The sequence below is a fragment of the Orbicella faveolata genome, unplaced genomic scaffold (genome assembly GCF_042242905.1).
Source record: "Orbicella faveolata isolate gen_17 unplaced genomic scaffold, um_ofav_v1 contig_35, whole genome shotgun sequence".
Lineage (NCBI taxonomy): Eukaryota > Metazoa > Cnidaria > Anthozoa > Scleractinia > Merulinidae > Orbicella > Orbicella faveolata.
Window position 1 is genome coordinate 10224458 of NW_028301564.1, and position 24797 is coordinate 10249254.

A 24797-nucleotide genomic window follows, 5' to 3' on the forward strand; every position below is an offset into this window, starting at 1 on the left:
GTGTTCCAAAGTGTAGGAGCTGCTACAGAGAAAGATCTTGCGCCATATGTTTTCAAATTGAAGTGCGGAATGGAAAGAAGTTCTTTAGAAGATGAATGTAGCTGACGAGACGGAGTGTAAGGAGTGAGAAGATCACGAACGTATGAAGGTGCCAGATCGTTTAGGGCCTTGTACGTGATGAGTAGAATTTTAAAGATGATACGATGTTACGATACGATGATACGATGTTCTAATTGCTCAAACCACAGCAACTTAACAATAATACCGCGTCAACCGTTTGATAGAGGAAATACATCGGCGATAATAATAATAATAATAATACATAATATTTTAAGAGGAGGCCTCCAATCACCATAAGGTGGTTTTCAGGAGGGTCCTCTGAGAAAATTAATGTTAAACCTTTAAAATACATTAAAATCTAAAATACAATAAAAAGGACAAAAACCTATGCGGTAAGCTAACTAAGATTAAAAACTAAAACAAGAACTAAAATACTACTAACTAAGGTTAAAATGGTTCAATAAAAACTGTTTCAGTTTGTATTTAAAAATAGTTTTTGGCATGAGTCTCTTTAAAGCACTTGGTAGTTTGGCCCAGTCGTTAATGGCTTTATAATAGTTATGTTTTGCTTTTTCCCCATTCCGTTCTTGGCCTACTGACTTTGGGCATGTAGCCATTTTGGGTATTATAATCGTGTCGTTGGTTCATGGTGGATCGGAATACACCGAAATGTTCGGGGATGCTACCTTTCATTGCATCTTGCACAACACAACACCAATAACCGAACTGCTTCGCATGTAAAGACACCCACCGCAACGACGTCAGAGCCTCTGCTGATGACATTTTCGACTTAACGATCTTCTTCGCAAAGCGATTTTGAAAAGATTGTAATTGTTTCATCTGAGTTGTAAGACCAGGCTGGTCACCCCAGACAATATCTGCATAATCTAGGTGTGGTAGGACAAGGCCATTAAAATATGATGGAGACTTTTCTGATCCAGCATATGATAGATTCGATTGAAGACTGACAGGCGATGTCCTAATTTTTGTAAGAGGCTATTGACGTGCATCTTCCATTTCCATTTCTCATCCAATAATACGCCTAGATACTTAAAAGATGAAACACGATTTATTTGCCCTTTGTCAGTAGAAAACTGAAAGTCATTAAACGGAGACAACATGGTCTTGCTACCCGAAAGCATCAATTTAGTCTTCGTCACATTAAGCGTTAATTTGTTGTTGATGTACCAGTCGGAGATTAGGGTGAAGTCATGTCGAAGGGCATCATTAAGCTCTTGGGGTGTCGACGCAGCAACTGTTAAAACAGCATCATTCGCTTACAATATGACTTCACTCTTTGTTACAGCAGCTGACAAGCTGTTAATGTAAACATTAAATAGAAGCGGGCTTAGGATACTTCCTTGTGGCACACCCAGGTCAATAGGGCGAGTCTCTGATACCTCCCCGTTTATACACACGCATTGCCGTCTGTCTGCAAGATATGATTTAAACCATCTCAGACTCCTTGCTGCTAGTCCTATGTGTTCAAGCTTTCCCAGGAGTATCTTGTGATTTATAGAGTCGAATGCCTTGGATATATTGAGAAATAGCATACCAGCGACTTTTCCTCCATCCATGGCATCAAGCGCAGAGTTGTTCAGTTGACCCACCGCTTGTGCTGTACCACGCCCACGTCTAAATCCATACTGATGTTTGAGGGCGTTTGAAACACCGTTTGGCCCAAATTGAAATGTTCGATAAGACGTGTTTTCCTATGGAAGGTCACAATTTGCTTTCACAGACAAACTCATAATAAGAACATATCCTCCATACATACAAGTTTAGATAGACAAGTAAATCGCACAGGTGATAGGTGAAGGCTTTGCGTCTTTCCTTTGCTGTTTGTAGGATCAGCAGACTGCTTTTAATTAATATGACAAGTATACTGTTAAAACAACAAATTAATTTCAGGTGAGGTGATGAGTGTTGCCAAATATTTTTCAAGATAATAAGGTGTTGATTTCAGAGAGAGTAACATTCCTTTGCAGATTTCCTTTGCAGCTTTCCTTTGCTGTTTGTAGGATCAGCGGGGTGCTTTTAATTTCAGCTTTTAAACGAAGATTTGGGGGTTGATTTTGGTTTATACAGTGTCAGATAAATTTGTGCTCACTGGCAAACTCATAATAAGAACATATCCTCCATACATACAAATTTAGATAGACAAGCAAGTCGCACGTGTGATAGCTGAACAGTCTACATTAAATTTACGGATTGGTAGCGCAGTTGTGCTTTTGCCAGTCTTGAAGTGAATTAAATGAGCATTGTATGAGCACTGAAATATACAGTTTACAGTAGTGATAATGAAGTCAGGGTAAGATCGAGATTTGTAGTTTTCAGTTTTTTATGAAGTTTTGGAAATGTGCTGTTTTATATTTTCTGTCCATGAAAGAGTGCTTGTGATTAAACAATCGATAATCGTTTTGTCTGGGTAAAGAAAATACGAATGTTCATTGATGACAAGTATACGGTGTTTTGCACTTCATTGAGAGTTTTGTTTATTTTTAGACATTATGTTTGTTTTCGTAGTGATAAAACCGAACACGCGAGATTCCCGCCATTTTTGCTTCAGTAGCCAATCGGATTATGGCCCTCGTCCGTGGATTGGTGCGAGTGGTATATCAAGCGATAAGTAGAAAGTAATCCTTTTATCGAAAACAGTGTGTTTGTGCTCTTTGTACAAAAGTAGGAAAATAGCGCGTCTTAAACGGGATTACGCCTGACAGAATTGTGAGTATATTGACAATATGTTGGAGAATGTTTTTTGCTGTTTCGTTTTTTAGGTTAGATCCGAGTTTTTAGAATTGCTATAGTCAACCCACATGTATGCCTTTGCTTTCAGTTGACCGTTTAAAGTTCAGGAAATTTTGAAAATATTCCAGTGAGTAACTAACACACTCGCCTTTGTAAAGTGCTCCGATAAATTCCCGTAAATCTCTTACCTGGCTTCAAGATTAAAGTTTTGGTCCTTTGAAGCGATCCTTGAAACCTAGGTAGCATTAAAACTGCCAGCTTTTCCTTCCAACTGTGGGTTTGTATATAAAGTAGATTTATATGTTCCTCATCTATGTCGAGCGTGACTGTCACATACTTCGATGTTCTTTGTATTACTGACCATTGTTTTCCTCGAAGCCGGGTTAACCATGTAGACTCCTCTTGAAGGGTTTATAGAAGCACTCTTGGACAACTCTTGGCACACATACATGTATGAACAGTAAACAGTGATTCGGGAAGCCAAGGAAGGATTGATAAATGCCATGGCCATTTTGTGTTTACAAGTGACTTAGTTCCCAATCTTCCCGTTATACTCATGGGAAGACTGGGAACCAAATCACTTGTTGGGAACCAAATCACTCAGGTTTCAAGGATCACTACAAAGGACCAAAACTTTAATCTTGAAGCCAGGTAAGAGATTTATGGGAATTTATCAGAGCACTTTACGAAGGCGAGTGTGTTAGTTGCTCACTGGAATATTTTCAAAATTTCCTGAACTTTAAGTGGTCATTAGTTTTGAAAACCTAGTGGGCAGACAAATTTTATTATTGTTTTAAATTAAGGGACATTTATACTTTCTATTCATGTAGTTCAGCAGTTTCAAACAGGTGCCACATTTTTGAAACATGCCTACAAAGTAGAGCTATTTTTGCATTTGGTTTAAAACGCGATTTAACTGGTAGAAAATCTTCTTTTGACCATTGAAGGAACAACATTGAATTATAATTGCAACATGGCTGAACAAACTGCTATGATATATCTATAGTTGAAAAAAAGAATTGGGACTTTTGAGCGAATATTTTTTTTAGAGCGCCGGCAATATGTGCTATTTTTCCAGTTTCGGCGGGCATGAAACTTGTGTCGAGCGGACCGAACTTCAATCAATCCTAGAAAACTTCAATTGGAATTTTTAATGAAATAAAACTCATTTTAGTGATTGACTAGGTAAGGGCTTTGAAATCCCAGCTTATGAGAAAAATCGAATTTTCGAAGTAAAATCAGTGGTCAGTTCTTACAGAGACAGCCTCCTAAATTGCCTCGGAATGAGCGTCCTCAACAACACTTTTAAAAACAAAATCACAAAGTTCTCAATCACAAAAACCTTAATCACAAAGTTCTTTGATTTATCCATCAGTAAACAGGAGATCAGTTCATAATTTTAAAACATAGTTTTTGTATCTCTCTGGTGGTCTCCTCTTCCTCTGAGGTCTCTGAGTCAACCTTGGTGTTCCTGACGTGCTAGGTACTGTTCCTTGGTCAATTGTCATATCACCATGGGCGGTAACTGCCTTGTTTCCATTCTCTGCACTTGTTTGTGCTGACAGTGTACTCCTGGTTGGAGGTTTACTCTGTGGTGTGATAGGTGCTGCTGGTGTCAATTCATTTAACACTTGGCTTGGTATTGTGAAAGGTACGGCAATTCCGTCTGGGCTAGCAGATGGTGTCCCAGGTGTTGATACAGGATCATCTGCTGTAAACCTTTTCACATGTGAGGTGTTTCTCAAGTATTGGGTCCCACCTGAAGCCTCCACAATGACACTGTTGCCAGTCTTGCTTACCACACGGTATGGCGTTGGATTGAATGGTGTCGAGAGTTTGTCTTTTCTCTCTTGTCTTACAAGTACTTGATCACCCACTGTAATGTCTGATGGTTTTGCATTTGCTGCTTTGGTCTTTGCCTTCACTTCTGCTTCTCTATCCCGAATTTCTAGGTCTAGACGGCAATCAGCATGCAGCTCTGGCAGCTTCCCTCTCATCTTTCTATTGAACAACAATTCGGCAGGGCTTTTACCGGTTGTGGTGTAATCAATACTTCAGTATTTCGTCACATATCTTAAGTCCTTCTTCCAGTCGACCCCTTCAGCTTGGGCAATGCAAATATTCTCGTCATCAGGGAGGCGTTCTGCTGTTCAACTTGCCCATTGGCCTGGGGCCATTTCGGTGTTGTCTTGAGATGGACGATTCCATTCTGCACACAGTATTCCTGGAATTCTCCAGAGATGAATTGCGGTCCATTGTCTGACTTGATGGTTATGGGAAGACCATGAAGTCAACGGTTCAGGTGGATTTGGACGTGCAACCAGTTGACATCCATAACAAGATTTGCAGAACTTCTCTGTTGCCTTATCAATACCTGGCCACCATACCTTCCTTCTCAAATTCTGCTTTGTTCCAATAATTCCCAAGTGTCCCTTGTGTGCTAAGGGTATTGCTTGGGGCCTTAGCTTGCTTGGCAGTACGATACGAGTACCTCTTAGGACTAGCTGCCCGATCACACACAGCTCCCCTTCAGCTGGTGCATAAACTTTACATTTCTCAAATCGACCTGTTTTAATTGCTTCTCTCAGAGCTTTCAACTCTTCATCCACTGCTGATGCTTCTTCAAATTCTCTCGTGGTTAGGGCTGCGGGTGTGGCACTGATGGCTGCAAATCGCACATACTCTTCTGCACCATGTTGATGATTTGTTGGTTTGTTCTGACTGAGCAAGCGTGAGAGGGGATCAGCTACATTGCTTTGTCCTGGAGCATACACGACTCTGAAATCATAGGGCTGTAGGCAGATTACCCAGCGTTTGATGTGGGCACAAGGTTTGGAACAAGGTCCATAGATCACTTCCAATGGCTTGTGAACGGTCACTAGATCAAATCGCATTCCGTAAATGTATGCGTGGTACCTCTCGCAAGCCCAAACAAGGGCAAGGGCCTCTTTCTCCGTCTGGGAGTATTTCCGTTCACACTCTGTGAGGCTGCGGTTTGCATGGCAGATTGGTACCCATGTCCCATTCTGGTTTTGCATTAGTACAGCTCCAAGGCCAACAGGGCTTGCATCTGCAACGACTTTGATTGATGTACTCTTGTCAAAGTATGCCAATGTGCCAGCTTCAGCCATGCTTTGCTTAAGCGACTCAAAGGAAGCTTTTTGCTTGGGTCCAAAGTGGAACGGAACATCTTTCCTGGTTAGTTTCCTCAATGGCTCTGTGATGGTTGATCCTAAGAAGCTTCGAACTTCAATGACGGTTTCAGGCTCTCTTGTTTCTTGCAGGGCTCTAACTCTTTCTTCCGTCCCGCCAAATTCTTATTCAGACAGAAGAATTCCCATGAAAACCAGTCTGTCCACATTGATCAGGCATTTGTCAGCATTGAGAGTCAAACCATGTTGTCTGAGGCACTCCATGGTTTAAGAAGGCGTTGGTTGTGAGTTTTCTGGTCCGGGCCATGTACATTGATGTCATCAGAGTTATTGTCAACGCCCTCTATGCCAGCCAGAGCGGTGGATCTCTGATGTTGGTACAGCTCACTTGCTGAGCTCACACCAAACAATAGGCGCTAATATCTGTATAAGCCCTTGTGTGTCACGAAGGTGGTGATTTGGCGTGACTCTTGACTAAGCTCCAGCTGGTGGTATCCCCACTTTAAATCTAGCTTGCTGAAAACCCTTGAGCTGTTCATGCTGTGTAGCAGCTCATCAACAGTTGGTATGGGGTGTCGTCCACGTAGAATGGCCTCGTTTGCTCGCCTCATATCGATGCAGAGACGAATGTCACCATCTGCTTTGGGATAATTACTATTGGGTTCACCTATGGTGTAGGCCCATCAACTTCTTCTATGATGTCACAGTCCAATAGTTCTTGAATCTTCTTTTCTACTTTTTCTTGTAAATTGAAGGGGATTCACCTTAGCGGTTGAGGAACTGGTTTCACTTTTGGGTCTACGTGTAATGTCAATTGCTTAGACTTAAGCTTTCCAATCCCACTAAATACTTCTGGGAATTGTCGCTGTAATGTCTGCCTGGTTCCAGCAACTGTAGTGATGTCGACACCTATTCTCAGCACACCTAACTTCATTGCAGTATCTTTGCACAGGAGTGGCACTCCTTTTCCTTTGATGACTAGGAATTCAGCTTGAGCTTTCCCTTTACCAATCTTCTTGTACTTGATTAACTCCTGGTTTCTTTGGTTTGGTTTTGCACACGCTAGCAAAATGATCTTTCCCTTTACATTTCCTACAGGTCTGACCCCTAGCAGGACATTTTGGATCTCTACCCAGGTACCAACTCGACCCACAACGATAGCACTGAAATCCATTTTTCTTTCGGTTTTGGTTACCATTGGGTTGCTCAGGTCATACGTAAACCCTGTTTGCATCTTCTTTACTCGGCTCACTCACACTGAGATGAGACATTTGGTGGGCTACACTTTCACACTGTTCTGCGATTTCTAATGTGCGAGCGAGCGTTAGCTCCACTCTTTCCTTAAGTAGTTTGCACGTTACATGGTCTGGCCTACATTTACACAGGACAGCGTCTCTTATCTGGTTGTCACCAAAATTGCACCAAAATTGCAATCCTTTCCGTCTTTTCTTAATTGAGTAACAAACTGCGAAACAGTCTCACCTTCCTTTTGTTGGAGTCAGTGAAATTTCTGGCGGGCAAAAGCTGTATTGACTTTGGGAAGAAAATATCCATTCAATGCTGTTACAGCTGTGGAGTAATTGGTTGCTTCTCCGGTATCTGTGAGATTAGAGAAGACTTCTTGTACATCTGGGCCTGCTAAATGGAGTAGCATCGCTCTTCTTCGCTGCCTCGTGTTTGCATTTGTAGTCTCAGTGATAATGAGACCTTTGCCATCCCCAAATAACTCAAAAGATGTCAACCAACATCAGAGTTCTCCGTAAGCTCTGGCAACCGGCGAAATTTGCCGTCTAGTTGTCCTTGGCGCGCCGGCTACTCGTAGTAAATAAATTATGAAAAAAATATATTTGTAACAATATGAGCCTATCCGTCTATAAAATTAAGCATAAAAACAATATGTCTGATTTTCTCAACAAATATGTAGCGATTAAAAAATACAACTCTTAGAGCTGTAAGATAAAAGAAATCTGAAATCATTCGGGCCGTGAGAATTGCCGCCAAAAACGTGACGTGGGCACTGGCCGTGACAGCAGCACTGAAATATTTGACAGCCGGGGTTAGGTTAAAGCTCAGTTTTTCCTCTGAAAATGAAGCGAAAAACCCAGCAATCGCTGCTCAGTACATGGGATAAACTGAAAAAAATAGAGATGACACAAACGAAGGTCATAAGTTGTTTTCTTTCAAAAATGTAATTAAAATTAGTTCTTTTATCTCCAGTGAATGTACGCGTAATTTAATTAGTTCTTTAAACACAACGACATGCAACCCAGTGCTTAGCTCGCACATGGAGGATTTTCGAGAACAAATAACTGCGAAGATTTCTTTCAACAAAAGAAACAAACTTTGCAAGATTTTACACAATCTTTAAACTCGGCAGGTGTAAGATGTTTGTGTAAATATTGAAAGTGAGATATAAAACTGGCGAGCTTATTGAGCAGGGAAGTATGAATAAATACATGCACTATTTCAAGGCTTCATTTTAAAGCGAAACATTTGCAAAATATGCCAAGTTTAAGTTTGATTGTTTTAATTTTATCACTTTGAAATCATGAACGAAAAACCCAAACTACCGCAAAGGTTCAAAACGTTGATGATGGTCCGCACCCTTAATCAGAAAAAATTCTGAGCTTAAATCTGCGGGAAACTTCACCAAGTATTACAGGCTTCCGCTTGCAACAGTTACCAATCACAAGCTTCATCACATTCAATGAATTCCATCCCTAGCACTGTGTTAAAGCCACTAAAAACTTGTCTTTTAACAAAATAAATGTCAAACCTCAATCTAGTGCCTTCAATGCCAACAAAACTCTTTTCTCATTTGGCTTTCTCTCCTGTTTTTACACGCGTGATTGACCACAGAATGAGAACGTTTTTGACGTTGTTGTTGATTTGTGCTTTGTTTTCAAGAACTAATGTATGCAAAAAAATCAGTTGTCCAAGCGGCATCTTTTGGAGAGAATCCTTCGAAGGTGGATTTTGACGCGACGCGAACTTAAATGGTTACTTTTAGCAGCTTCGACAGCAAGGTTTTAAAAGAAAATAGATGTTTTTCTTTTATGAAAGAAGTAGAGAAATAGACTGGAAAAAAAATTGACCGCCCCTGTAACGAACTGGTGTCACGAGAAAACAAACTTGAATCCGGCCTGTTCAGCGCCTTATTCGCTTGCACTAACGAAGCAACAGTAAGAGAATAGGGTAATTATATGAATAATAAAACTAAATAAAAGACTTAGTTTAACCTGAAAGGCCAATCAGTTATCACTGGATCACTGGTATTAACTGGCGATCAGCATTTACATATAAAATACAACTATTCATAAAATTGTACTTAAAGAAAAAAAAAGATATATGGTACTAAACATTTACATGTACTAGCAGCAAATGCCACGCTTCTGTGACTTCATCCTTTAGCAAAACAAAAGGTTTCTTTAGTTTTTCGTTCAACAAAAGATCTCCAAAAGATACCCTTGGAAAACTGAGTTTTTTGCATACGTTATTTCTCGAAAACAAAGTGCAAATCAACAAAAAAAATATGCAAAGATGCTTTTCTGGTCAAATCAAGTCAGTCTGCCAAAAATTAGCTCGATCCGGCACCCTCTTTGCACGAAAGCCTTCAATTCTGAACGACATTTCAATGACTTGTTCATCATTTTCTAAAAGTCAGATTCCTATGAGATCTTTAGATACTAAGAAGATGTGTGAAAGTCTCGTTGCATGTGATTAAAAACTATACAATGTGGAATGTAGAGAGAACTATTTAGTACTTAATTAATACTCTCTACATTCCACATTGTAGAGTTTGTGACCACATGTAACAAGACTTTCACACGCATTCCTAGTATCTAAAGAACTCCTAGGAATCTGACTTTTAGAAAATGATGAATGAGTCATTGAAACGTCATTTGAAATTATTATGATTGCTGATTTTTAGTGCAGAGTGCACTATTGGGATGGTTTAGGGAGCTGCTGTTCAGTCAGGCACTAAAGCCATAACACAATAAGGTGTAAAATTTAATGTTTGTTTAATTAATTAATTTCAATTAATTAATTAGCAGGCACTAACGCTGTAACACAATAAGGTGCAAAATTTAATGTTTGTTTAATTAATTTCAATTAATTAATTAGCATTGTGGTAAGGGGTGGGGTAGGTACCTCTGTTTACTACATAAACTGTATTAATAGAGTTTATTATCGTTTGTCTCACGATGTAGTCACTTGAGATGTAGATCGCAACGTTTTGACTGCTTACTGCTAGTCTTCTTCAGGCAATAAGGTCGACTGATTGCATGGTATCATGTATATCACAAAGGTTGGCTGTGATTGGTGCATTTCGATCCTCCTATTGTTGTGGCTGCACAAAAACATAAAGAAATCAAAGATGGACGCCATGTTTTTATTATGGCCCCCAAGGCATGCTGGGACCAACTATAACAATGCATGATGTAACAAGCTATGATGCATGATGTAACATCCCCCCTTTTGTAAAAAAAATAATAAATAAAATAAATAAATGAAATACAATATAAACACAACAGCGAAAAGCATTAATGGGGTTATAACAGGTTTGTCCCAACTGATCCAACTTAGTGTTGCCACCATAAAGACAAGAACATTTCCAGGCAATGTTCAACTAGAATGTTTTATAGGATGTTCAAGTTCAATCAATGTCTCTAACTCCACACAAGGGAGTCCAGTAAGTCTCTTACAGATCCAGACGGGTTGGTGCTTTCACAACTCTGCTGGAGCGAGGCGTCACTTCTTTGGCTGGTGTTGTAGTGCTCTCTGTTTCACTGTTGGCTGACCCATTTTCCGTGAACTGAGCTGTTCCCCGTACGTCGAAGGGCTTTTGTTGTGGTTGTATGGTTCTGTGCAACCGCGAGTCTGTAAGTTGGTTCTGGACTGCTGGTACTTGACTCTGCATCTGACGAGGGTCTTTGCTGAATTGTTGTGATGATTGCAGGTGATTCTGAGGAGTCATCCTCGCTCTTATGGTGGGCAGTGGTTGTCCTAATGGCTGGTCATCCTCACACGATGCACTTGGTTGCTGGGACATATAGGTCTTCGCATCAGGTGGTGGGGCTGTGGCCAACCTGATCTGTGTTCTATTTCTACGCATCTCTCCGCCATTAGGAGTGACAACAATGTATGACCTGGGCGAGGACACTTTTTGTACAATGCCATGAGGCCAGGCAGAGTGCTTGTGCTTAGGATTGGGTTTGACATATACCCACTGGCCAGGCTGAATTTCTTCATGTGCCTTTCCTCCCAGATTTTTATCATAATATCGTTTTGCTCTGGTTCGACGTACACCAGTTTCAGCTTTGACAGCAACAGGATGTGCGACTTCAGGCTTAAGAAGGCCAGGTGTCATTGGAAGTATGCCCCTCGTGCGTCGGGATATGGGCCTTTGAGTTGGCGAGTGTTCCTGGCCCTGTTGAGGGATGTTTCAGTAGTCCAGGAGTGCTAAATGGATATCCTTTTTCTTTTGATACATCCGCTTGACAATCTTCACGGCTGCTTCAGCCTTGCCATTTCCTTGTGGCCAGTACGGGGATGATGTTACATGTTCAATTTCATATTCAGAAGCAAACTGCTTGTACTCGGTGCTGATATACTGTGGACCATTGTCCGTGATTAAGCGCTCAGGTATCCCGCATCTTGCAAAGTGCGCTTTGGTCAGCTGCACTACTGTTGCAGTGAGTGTGTTGGGAAGTACATCAATTTTGACCCAATCACTGTAATGGCACGTCGTGACCAGATGCCACTCTCCTTCCCACATGATATCTTGGCTAACCACGGACCATGGGCTGTCTGGAATATCATGGCTGAGCATGGGTTCTTTTGGGGCTTGACTAGCATACTGAGCACACAGTGGGCATGACATGCATTTATTCTTGGTATCTGTAGTTATGCCTGGCCAGAAGAGGGACACCTTGGCTCTTTGAATGCAGGAGCCTACTCCAAAATGCGTTCTGTGGATTTTCTCAAGCATAGCTGGTCTCATTGAGCTTGGAATGACTGCTTGCTGGCCTTTATACATTATGCCGTCTGCCACAGAAAGTTCATCTTTGAAAGTGTAGTAAGGTCGCACTAATGGATCCACACCTGTTTTGGAAGTTGGCCAGCCAGTCATTATGAGAAGAGATAGCTTTTGCAGTGCTGGATCCATAGCAGTCTGCTCCTGCAAGTTTTCCTGAGTAACCTTAGAGATACCGGAATTGTCCAAAGCCATTGCTTCTAGTTCCACTCGAAATATCTGTTCTCTGGAAAGATTTGCTTTGGAAAGCTGTGGGAGGGGAGCTCTGGACAAGGTGTCGGCTATGACTTGTTGTGCCCCTTTCTTATACTTCACTTCAAATGACCATTGTTGGAGTCTCATGCGCATGGCTTGTAGTCGCTGTGGTGCTTTGTTGAGAGGTTTCTTGAAGATACTCTCTAGTGGCTGATGATCCGTTTGTACTGTGATATCTGACTTTCCATAAAGGAGACTGTTCCATTTCTCAGCCAAGCAGATAGCAAGACATTCCTTTTCAATCACAGCGTATCTCTGTTCAGTTTCTGTTAGAGTGTTGGAGTAATATGCCACTGGTTGATCATTTTGCAAGAGCGCTCCACCAACGCCAACACCAGACGCATCCACCTGAAGGGTTACAGGCAATTGTGGATTGAAATAACACAAAACAGGGGGATGAGCAATGAGTTCCTTAGACTCACCAAAAGCTTTGTCATGTGAGTCAGTCCACTGGAAAGTGACATCTTTGTGGGTTAATTCTCTTAAAGGCTTGACCACGTCACTCAATTTTGGACAAAATCTTGCAAGGAAATTGAGCATACCCAAATAACGCTGAACAGCATGTGGGTCTGCAGGTTTGGGCATGTTTGAGATTGTTTCCACCATGGTTGGAGCTGGGCTAACCCCTTCAGGACTGAGCTGGAATCCCATGAAGATCACCTTTTGAGTTTTGAACCTCCACTTGGCTGGGTTCAGCTTGAGTTTCACTTCTTGCATTCGCCACAGGAAATTGTAAAGATTCTCATCGTGATCTTTCTCGGCCTCCTCCTGTGTTTGTCCACATCCATAAATAAGAACATCATCAGCAATGTTGCAGATACCTTTCAATCCTGCAAGGGCTTCCTGCTGTCTCGCTTGATACTCCTCGGGTCCACTGGAGACACCGTAGGGTAACCGAAGCCACCGGTACCTGCCAAAAGGTGTGTGGAGTGTTGTGGCCAGGCTTGATTTGTGATCTAGAAGTATGTTGGTGAAGCCAGACATCGCATCTGCAACTGAAAAACACTTTGCACCGTTCAGTTGTGGCAAGATGTCCTTGAAGCGAGGAATTGGATGCTTGGGGACTCTTATCGCCTTGTTAATGGTGTTTGATGGGTCCAAACAGATTCTAAATTTGTCCTTTGTCTCTCTAATTGTCATGTTACTGCACCAAGCTGTTGGCTCATACTGTCGGCAAATTTTCCCTTCGCTTTCCATCTTGTATAACTGCTCTTTGATTCTGGCATGTCTTGCTACTGGTTGCCGGTGGATGGCATCATGGACTGGAGTCACTGTCGGGTCTAAATCAAAAGAAACAGGCTTTCCGAACTGTCCCAACCCTGTATGCACATCAGGAAATGCTTTGAGAACCCACTCAAGAGTCATATTGGCAGGGCAGGATGGCAATGATGTGTTTGGATGCAGAACATCAAACATCCATGGTGCTGGCGTCTCCCTGGCGTGCGAGTTCTCAGGTGTTGGCAGTTGTACTGGGGGCTCAGAGTGGGGTTTCTGAAGTGTTGCAGTGCCACGTGATGTTCCAAGTGAATGAATTTCATCTGCATGGATCTTCACCAGTCCCAGCTTCACACAGTCTGAGCCAGACAGGAGGGGTGGCTTTCCTTGTATATGCGAGTCTCTCAAAACATGGAATGTGAGGAGGTGATACCCTGCTGTGGTTTCAGCTAGTAACTCCAGTTTACCCATGGGTGCGAATCTAGAGTTGTCATAGGTGAATAAGGTGGTTTTACTAGGGGTGAGGTAGTTTGTGATCTTCTGCCCAATAGGAATTAATGATTGAGCAAGTTTTTCTGGCAGTGTGTTGTAAGTGGAGGCAGTATCTAACTGCACTCTGATCGATTTGATTAGGTCCTTGGTCACACCTAGTTTCAAGTGGCTGAAGAACTTACGGCCCACCACGGCGCCATGAGGATTTTGCAAAGTGCTGTAGACACTTTGAGCATACTTTTCTGGTTTGATATCCACCTCGAATAGGTCAGTTTCATACTCCTCCCCTAAACTGGCATCAAGATGGTGTGCCTGGCTGGAGCTGGCTACAGGGGGTGCTCCTATTCGACATGCGTGGGCAAAGTGTCCTATTCTCTCACAGCCCTTCCTAGAGCGTCGCTTGTTTGAAGCTGGGCATACGGAGCGAGGGTGTGGAGGACCTGCACAATACTGACAGGTGTCAGGTTTGAATTGGCGCTTAGACAGATCTTGACCCCAGTTTTGCTCGGACTTTGGGGGTGTCTTTATGCCTTTGTATTTACCCTGACCCTGACCCCAGTTTTGCTCCGACCTTGAGGGCGACTTTGTGCCAGTGTAGTTTACTTGTTCTGCGGGGCCTTTAGCTTGCTGCATTATTGCTTTAGCCTTCTCACATTGCTCAAAGTTCTTAGCTACCTGTAACATTGTCTTAAATGAGACAATTTCTTTCGTTGTTTTATCTCTGTGGCCCTTATCTAGTAATTTTGACATCAGTCTCTCGTCGTTGATCCTTGATATGAATTTATCTCTGGGTAACTGATCTTCACATTTATCACAGTACTCAAGTCTCCTACCTTGTTGTTTAACCCGTCCTTCCCAGGCTGTGACAGATTCTTGGTCTTCCTGTTTCATTTGGGCGAACTTTGTTCTTTCCGTTAGGACTCCTTTGCTAGCCATGAAGTGTTCCTGCAAGTGCTTGAGTATAACGTTCGGTTCCTTTGCTTCTTCCTCTGATAGTTGAAAGCCGTGTTTTCGAGTTCTTCGTTACCAGCAATGGCGGAACGGAAAGCTGCCAAAGCTTTTCCTTTTGAAAGCCACTTTGGCTCAACAGGCACAGGATCCGCTCCTTCTTCTGGTGCTTCGGGTGGAGGCTTGCTATCATACCATCCATTGAGCTCGCACCAATCTTTGAGCATCTGAATGAACTTTTCACAATTTCTTCGTGGATCTCTCGTGGTTGAAAACCTCGGGAGCATGACCGCCACGACTCCCTGTCCAGACGAAGATGCCATCGTCAGATTTATCTTGATTCCTGAGTTCTGGGGAGAGTGTTAAATCACTGCGAAGCACACTTCTGACACCATGTTGTGGCTGCACGGAAACATAAAGAAATCAAAGATGGACGCCACGTTTTTATTACGCCCCCCAAGGCATGCTGGGACCAACTATAACAATGCATGATGTAACAAGCTATGATGCATGATGTAACACTATTGTTCCATTGCTCCGATGAGTAGCTGTTCCCTCAGTGGTCCGCTGTTGTACCGTTCTCCTGTTGTTGCGTTTTTTGATCGTAGGCATCCATGCTTCAGGAATTTCAATTCAATTAGAGCTGACAAGTTATCGGCTATTGTTTCCAAGATATTAAACAAAAAAGAAGCTTTCATTTCTGGACAGTTTTTACGTCTCTGCAGTAGCAGTTTAATAGTTTTATTTGATGACATTCATTTCGGTCGGATATTTTTAAAGGTAAAACGTATGAAAACTGCTCAAATGTTCTTTGAAGACTGCGTGGCACCAAGTTAAAGTGCAATTTAATTAAATCAGACTTTCAACATGTCAGAGGTTTTTTTCTCTTTCTCTCTATTTTCGGCGAAGTTGTGTTGTGTTGTGTAAAAAGGTAAACTTATGACTCGTATAAAATGCGAAAAAGTCTCTAAATTAACTTGAGTATTTTTGAGCAAAAATTCCTCTTGGGGGTTGGAAGGGTTATGTGATCAGTGAGTGAGGGAGTTATGCATGTGCGCGTGTCACACCAATCACAGTGCGGGTTGTATCAAAGAATGAATCAAATTGCCTGTTAGAAAATAAGATGGTATCTACATTAATCTGGAGACATGTCAGATTACTGTAGTTTGTTCAGTCAAACATTTTATGGCTTACTATTTAGGTATCCTACCATGACCGATGTAACATTGCAACCAAAAAAACTTGTTAAATTAACCAAATCATTACTGTACCACGAATGCTTCTATCTCCAGCACTTCACACAAAAAAATAAATCTTGCACGCCTTGCGTGCCTATGTTTCTGAGAAGTAAGACCAGAGTACTGGCAGGACGGTGGTGTTGGGATTTTCGGTTTTCCGGATTTGGCCTATTTTTGGTTCGGTTTTTCAGTTTTCGCACATAAAAAATGCGGTTTTTCGGTTTTGGTGTCTTGTGCGTTTTGCGGGTTTTCTCCAATTTAGTCTTTGGTTTTCGGTTTTTATCAACAATAATGGTGGTTTTATGGATTTTTCTTTCCTGTTCATTTTACGGTTTTTCTGGATTTGTCAAGGAAGTTACACCCTGCAATCGCACTAAAATTGTAATTCTAAGGGACCTCTTGTATAGCATTCTACCCAGACTTTCTTTTAGAGGAATGCATGACAGGCCATGTCTCTTTAGCAGCTGTTATTTGTGTGGTAACGGCTGCCAAGCAGACTTTGAAAAGCCAACGATAACATCAAAGCAAAAGACTATTTCTCAAATATCATGCGCCGGGACCATCGACTTTCTATAGCTCGATTGTGAGTCGTGGGAACAACATTGCGCTCACTCGCTTGATGGCACAGTAGACAACCCATGTCCAGTCATTGAAATTACGTAATTAAAAGTCGCCTTTTGATCAACACTTCATAGCGCGCAGTTTAGTAAGCTGGTAATCTGCATCTATGTATTTATGATTTTATTAGCTGTTTAATTTTTAGTTATTTGAACTTTGGGTAACCCTTCAGTGAGGGAAGTAGTTCCTTAGTACGCTAGTACTGGTACTATTCCGATTTTTGAGGCTATATATTCATCGGTTGTTCGTACGCTTAGTACGTAATCATGTTAATACGTGCAGAATCTTTGGTTATGGTGGCGCTTAGTACTCTAGTACTGGTACTATTCCGATTTTTGGGGCTATATGTTCATCGGTTGTTCGTACGCTTAGTACATAATCACGTTAGTACGTGCAGTATCTTGGGTTATGGTGGTGCTTAGTACTCTAGTACTGGTACTATTCTGATTTTTGGGGCTATATGTTCATTGGTTGTTCATATGCTTAGTACGTAATCACGCTGGTATTATAGTACGTGCAGAATCTTCAGTTATCGTGGCACTTAATACGCTAGTACTGGTACTATTCCGATTTTTACGGCTATATGTTCATTGGGTATTTGTACGCTTAGTATGTAGTCACGTTAGTACAGTCTTCGGTTATGGCAGCCCTTAGTACGCTGGTATTATAGTACGTGCAGAATCTTCGGTTATGGTGGCCCTTAGTACGCTGGTATTATAGTACGTGCAGAATCTTCGGTTATGGCGGCCCTTAGTACGCTGGTATTATAGTACATGCAGAATCTTCGGTTATGGCGGCCCTTACACTAATACTGGTACTATTCTGATTTTTGTCGCTATATGTTCATCGGTTGTTCGTACACTTAGTACGTAATCACGTTTGTACGTGCACAATCTTCGCCTATGGATTTAGTAGTACGCTAGTACTAACAGTATCCATGCTATTGAAGCGATTATTGGTGATTGATTTTGGCGATTAATGGGCGCTTATCTTTGAGGTTTTGGGTTGCCTGGTACGCTAGGAGTCTATACGAGTAATACACGCTATTGGTAAGGGTAGTTTACTGGGCATACAGGTTAGTACTTTAGTACCAATGACTAAGAGAAAAAAGTACACGAAAGGTTCCTAAAACGGGCAGCATATGGAGGGCCAGAACTGGACTATTTTGACTGGGGATAGCAGCTGTATTTTAGATAACGTCAGTTCTCCCTTTTTTAGTGCAAATAACGCTACTGTAACTGCGTATCATCTGGAATCACCCCTAGCTCAGTTGAAGAAATTTCGTCTGCTCTTTTACAACTGTTGCATGTTTGCTAGGGCTCAAATAAAGAATGCTTTTCCTTAGTGGCTTGTCTATTGCCTCTTCCATGAAGGCAGCAGAAAGTTCATATTCAGCCCAAACTTTCCCACGTTGGTTACATATAAAACTAATAAATTTGTGACACGAGAAACTTCGCAAATATTGCCGCAGACTCTGTGGCACTTAATGAAACCGCCAATTAATTTCATCAGTCTTTGAGGTGACTCTCTCACCGATGTAGGATATAATTTCGACCATGTAGTGATCTCTTCCTTCAGAACTTCTTGTCGAAATGCTCCTCAGTTGAATTAATCGATAGCATTGTATTTTAGTTTGATGTGAGTAAGAACGAACTATTCCGTGACTGGACGTGACTATTTGATAATTAGATTAGTTCTTGTTTTTCTGTGAACTGAAAATTTGCGTTTGGAGTAAAACAAAATCGTTCCATTTCAATTTTTTTAATGAGATATTTAGCTTTATTCCATTTACCTCCAGCAGTAAATAAAAAAATACACATCTTTCTTATATTTTTGAGGAAACAAGGGTATCATGTTGCATAGCTCAGGGAGGAAAACAAAAGTATCAAGCTACATATGTTGGAGTGAAAAATAAAATTGTCATATTTGCCACTTCTGCGTATTATTGAATTTAAAATGACTGAAACTCAGCGTCAAACATCACAAAATTCAAAGCCGTCTTGACAAACGGTAATTGTGAGTTATTTTTGGGCCTTGAAAGAAAATACAATCATGAAACTTACACAATGCTAAGATTATGTCTTATCAAGTTTTTGTCTGCTCTTTCTAACCCTCAAGGGGAAAAGGCCTAGTTGACTGCCAAGGAAGAGAACGGCAGGGGTGAGGACCTATGTGACTACTGTATCAAAGCCGTAAATTACACTCTGCACTATCTGAATTGTCTCACTAGTTATTCTTAATTGTTTGTCGAAAGGATCTGTTAACAGACTCTGTCATATGTTTCCTCACTCAGGTCTATAAATTGGTATCACAAAATTAGGGGTGGAATATGTCAAATACAATTGGAATTATTTGTGGTGTACATATTAATGGCCTTGTATGACATAAAGAGGGGAGGGGGTGGGGGTCCTGCAATGTACCTAATCAGATGAAATCATGCTTCAGAATGGCAGTAAACTAGGCAGCATAAATTTCTGGGGTTAGTAATATTTGATGTGCAGTTCATTTGATGGTGTCAGTTATGATGTTATATTAACATTAATGCATTGTTTAGGTGAGGATGAAGGTATAGCAAGATCTGAGCTGACATCAGTGAGCAGTCCTCACCATGAATATAGAGCTGTTAATATATCATCTGATCTGATTGGTGCATTGCTTCATCGTGGAGAGAAGCTAAGGGAGGCTATGGTGACGTCAATAGATGAAGATAACAATATGGAACAACCTGAAGGGATGCATACCTTAATGAAAGGGTCAGTCAATAATATGGCAATCAGTTTACATTTTTCTTAGTGTTGTGCCATTTATTGTACAGATTATACATTGCTGGCTACTTAAGTCCAGACTCCTCGGCTGTTCATCAGGTTCCTTTGCAATGCTTATATAATATGGAAGTAGGATTGCTTGGCAACCCCAAGAATGGCTTCAGAGGAGACTGTTTAGAAGGTTTTGTCTCATATCGTATGTATTATGCCAATTATGTAGCATGCACTTTTAGGTTTATATTAGACGAGAAAGTGTCATTGTTAAGGATATTTGGTTGGCGGAGAACAATCGGCTTCATGGGTCATATCAGATTTCTACATAAAGGTGTGTTGCCAAAGAGAGTCCTCTCTTTGCTCCTAGCTACCTGAGTGTAAACATCGCTGCTCGTAGCTGTCAAAAGTTTTCCTTCTCTGCCCCTTCTTGTGCACCTCCTTAACCTTGGCCCTACTCTTTATTTCTGATTTGTGTCTTACATCTAGTTCGCACTTATGTCATTAGTGTTGTAGTTGTCCCCACCTTTGATGAATGGTGGTTATTGTTGTCATGACTTCATAACATGACACGATAAGTGTTTACGTTAGGTAAGAATAAAAGCCACAATCATGACAAATTAATCCCACTGGGGTTGTTGTCTCCATTCATCAAACTGAGCTTGCCACCGTTGCACAATGAGCTGAGAATTACAGCCATTAGCAGTGTGTCTTCTTTCGAGTCGTAACATGAAGTGTATTTTTAGTGGTAGGAATAAGAGAAATTTTGAAATCAAATATATAATAGTCAGTACCAGTGTAGACAACTCCCTTTGTACATTTGAATAGGATATTTAAAAATGTAAACCTTGACTTTGAACCACATTGTATTTCCCCTTTTTCTAAACATCTAAAAATTCAATAGTAATCTGAGTTCATACATTTGTGCTGTATTGTGAGTTATATGTTGCTACCGGTATTTGTATTCCAAATATGCAATTATTGCAACTGATTAAGGAATTGACTTCACCTCGTTTCAGTAATTTTTGTCTCATTTGTTTAGATTTGTGATTACCTTTAGTGTTTTATATCTTTTGGGAGCTTTATTTTGTTGCATGTGCTAGGATTCACTTATTTCATTTAAAAAGCTCTCAGAATCAAGTTTTTTGTTTTTGTAGAGATATTAAATGTCTTCAACTGTATATACTTAAGAAATAGGTTCTATGTTGACATGCAATTGTTTAGTAATAAATCATAAATGACGTCAAAATGTGGTAAGAACAAAAGAGTGGCACATGAGGCGACAGCTGAGTGTGCCATTTTGACATCCTATGTGATCTGTTACTGAACAGATGCACGGCAACATGGAATCTACTTGTTTTATATATTAAAGAAACAAAGAAAAAATGTTCATGATGCTTATAATCTATGTGTCTGTCCTCCAATAGGTCATAAGTAAGAAATAATTGATCAAAATGCGAGGATGATTTGACTTATGATATCAATTCTTACTAAAGGTCTTCCATAAATGTTAACAATAATTATTTTATGAGCTCAAGACAGATAATTTTATTGGCTGCAAAGTCCAACTTCTTAAATTTATTTTTCCAATTTAACGCTGCCTTACATATTCAGTTTTGAGAAAGCTCTAATTGTGATAGACAAACTGAATGACTCGAGTATTGCGAGATTCACAGGTCAAATATAACATTTTTCAGGTGATGTTGTCCTTGCAGTGATCATTGTGGTTGCTCCCTGTATTGAAAAGATTGTAAAGTGCTTCATTCAGGGTTAAACTGTTTTGATATTTGAGGTAGCCCAGCTCAATTTGACATGAGATGTTACAACAGCCAATATTTTTCTCCTTTTCAATACTTTCAGTATGCTTTTCAGAGCGAAAACTGAGAGCTAAAACATTCTGAAGTGAAACCTCGTGACATGATGTTGTAATTAATAGCAGAATCTGTTTTCTTGAAGAACTTTTTGGCCACACCATAATTATGATACGTGAACATTAGATACCCATACTAAATTTCATAATCTTGCGATTACTGTTTCCCCAATGACTTGGTTGCAATGAACACTGTTCACTTCTTTCCATCACCTCTAGAATCTCTTAATTTGTTGATGTTTTTAAGTCAGCCACTGTGGTAATTGAGTTTGTTTGTTCTTGGTAGGAATTCACCTCCTGGTAAACTGCTCAAGGCAATTCTTACGTCTGATGAGCATGGCATAGATGAGAGTGTGGTGACTGAGTCAGTATTTTCACATAACATCAAAGCAGTAGACTTAGTCTTAGGTGAAGAGGAAATGCATTATCTGGAAGAATCTCCTCACTCCTCCCTTGGGAGTAGTATAGCTAGTGAGTCTGGGGATCCTCTGTATGACGAGACTCTGCTGAAAGACCTCTTTTACACTACCCTGGTAAGTTAACAGACAACTCAGGAAAAAGTCATATAATTTAATATATTTATGAGTAATTTCTGTGAGAGTGCCTTTTTATCTTGTGGAATATTGGATCAAGTCCAGAGTTCCTACTAGTTTTGATAGTTAAGGGTCCCAGGGACCCCCAGTTCCAAAGAGCTGGGGATTCTTTTTGCTTTTCAGGGGTCCTTTGCCTATTTACTAAAATTTTTGGAACTTTTTTCCTGTGTCCCAGGGACGCACTTTGCCAAAAAACTGTGCATCCTTTTCATTTTTGTGCATATAAGACATATGCCTGTGTGTTAATGGGAACTCTGACTAACTGAATGCTTGGACAGAGCACATGCACTTTCACAGTGCCTCTCTTCAGTTGTATATAAATGGGTACAAGGGAGTTATTTGTATAGGTGATCTATTGATTTTGAGTGCAATTTGGAATAAATAAGCCTAAGTAACCTTTTCAGAGGCAAACAATACTGCATGAGCCCGTAGGGCATAGTTGATAGAGGAGACTGGTTATGAAAGCCGGCAAACTTCAAAGGGCGAAACAGTAGACCTTTGTCTGAAGTTGAGTCTGCACGTCACATGAAATAGGTGGACTTATGAGTCAATTTAGATGCGATTTTGGATGTCTTAGGAGAGGAAGAATTGCTACTAGAGGGATTTTCAGTGGCAGTGAGTAATGTAAATGCAGAAAATCAGATTTGTTACCCGAATTCACTATTGCACAAGCTTAGAAATGTGTGTATGATCTCGATGTAAGCTAAAACCAACTCTTCACATGCTGTGTGTGAAATATTGTGTGTGGTATGTGAGTATTAAGTCTGTGAAAACAGCAAACAATATGTAGTTTGCAAGAAAGTAGTTTGTTTAAGCACTAGACCACCAGTTTTTATGGTTTATAAGCTGATAAACCACGCGGGATGTTGGAAGAACATGAGAAGAATTCGTAACAAATTCCTCTCGTGTTCTTCCAACATCCCAAGTGGTTTATCATGCCTCTAAACCATCAAAACTTGTGGTCTATTGCTTTTATATAGTAATTCAGAAGACACGTGAAATTTCCATGAGTCTACTGGCACAATAGACCATAGCTGATTGACCAATCAGAGCGCGCGCATTCATTTAATTATTATATAAATTAATAGATTGTCAACTGCGTTACAAATAAATAGACAGGAATTGGACATTAATTGATTGCTAAACCTCATTCTTCTTGTGGTTCTCTGAGCTTGTCTTTGGCCATAAAGCCCTCGATACAGTTAGCTCATGGCTTTGATAAACTTTAACTTTCTTAAGCACCCAGCAATACTTCAACTCATAGATACTGTTGAGCTAATCGATTATCTTGCTTTATTGTATGACTTGGGTTTGTAGCTGATATAATGTGCGCTCTAATTGGCCAATTGTATGGCATTATTCTCCTCTAATGCCCACGGGCCAATTACAGGCCTGCAAAACCAAAGCAAATAGCCATATAATAAACAACTTATCATCCTCAAATGTTTGGTCTTAATGGGAAAATCTCAAACTTTGATCTTGCCCTATTGACCTTGCTATTGCTTGGTCAATATGCCGAGGTCTCAGTTTGAGATTTTACTTTAAAGATTTCACTCCTGGTTAATAAGTAGTTATTAACAACTAACTTTCATTTTATCGAATGATAATGTTTTATACTCTTGTTGTCAATAGGCCCAACCTTTGGAAGTTGTTTGTGACTGTGGAAAAAAAAATTATAAGACTAAAGTTGGATATGACAGGCACAGGGCCACAAAATGTGCTGAAAATGAGAGAGATGGCCACATTCACATTAAGTGCTCTAGCCAAGATAGTAAACAGTGCCATGGAGAAAATTAAAGAAAGAAAGTTGTTTAATACATACCAACATACATGCATACATACACACATACTTTATTGAGACGCCCTTCAACAGGGCTTTTTGGTCACAATGTTAACTCTTACAGGATACTGGTAATTATAAAATAACTGAGATACTACACACGCTCTGATTGGTCAATAGAGTTGCTAAACCTATGTTCTATTGTACCGATAAACCACGGTTCCTGATCTGTGGCAGCTCTATGTGGGAACTAGAGAACTCAGAACTCTAGCAGTAACAAATGTAATAAACAGTTTTGCCTTTCACTGGCTGAGATATCAATAACACGCATATCTTTTCATTCAGCATACACATGGAAATTTTTAAGGAAAAAAAGGATCAGAAGTTGGTCGTCATATGAGGCTTTATTTTTTTTCTTCCACAGCAAAAATTTTACGCTGACTCTGGTTACACTTGAGATTAAAATTAAGGAAGTTTTAAACCCTTTTTCGGTGCTTTCCATGGTCTGTGGAGGACGAAGTCATCTGGGCCTGACTGATCAGTTTGGGTTGTCAAAAAAGCAGGGAAAAGATTTCTTTCTATCAGAAATTTTGAGTTTAAACTCAATGCATGCACACATAACATGATAAATGAATTTGGTTTCCGTAAAATTCAAGCAATAGTTTTCATTTAGCAAAATACAGAGAAACACAGAGTTCATAGCCTTCAGCGTAAGTAAATAAATTCTGAATAAATTTTGGAAGCAGCATTTCTGTAACTAACCTTTATTCCATTCAAAAAACTTTAGAAAGTTGTCGTTAAACACTGCATTGAATTACTGTGCCAAGCACATGAAGTTTGGACTACTTGCACACTTTTCGTACAGCCTTTTACTTTCGTGATGACCAATTCCACCCACGAATGCCTGCATTTCCCTGTCAGAATACTTTTAAGTTAATTAACCCTTTACACCCCAAAGCAAATGGCTGTTTTTCCTAAATCCACAAATAAAGACTCTCTGCCTGTGTACAATATACCATTCGAAAGCCACTG

General features: G+C 40.4%; 1 protein-coding gene across 5 annotated transcripts in view; it reads left to right on the forward strand.

Annotated features, from left to right (window-relative positions):
* LOC110048328 (C2 domain-containing protein 3-like) overlaps positions 1-24797 on the forward strand; it is a 280755-nt gene that overhangs the window by 65362 nt on the left and 190596 nt on the right. For 4 of the 5 annotated variants that reach the window (XM_089272540.1, XM_089272539.1, XM_089272541.1 and 1 more), the window contains 2 exons: positions 19321-19519; positions 21679-21925. In XM_089272540.1, the coding sequence (XP_089128666.1) occupies positions 19321-19519; positions 21679-21925 (446 nt within the window). Of the gene's footprint in view, positions 1-19320; positions 19520-21678; positions 21926-24797 lie in introns of those variants that run through there. The other variant, XM_089272544.1, reaches the window with a different exon arrangement.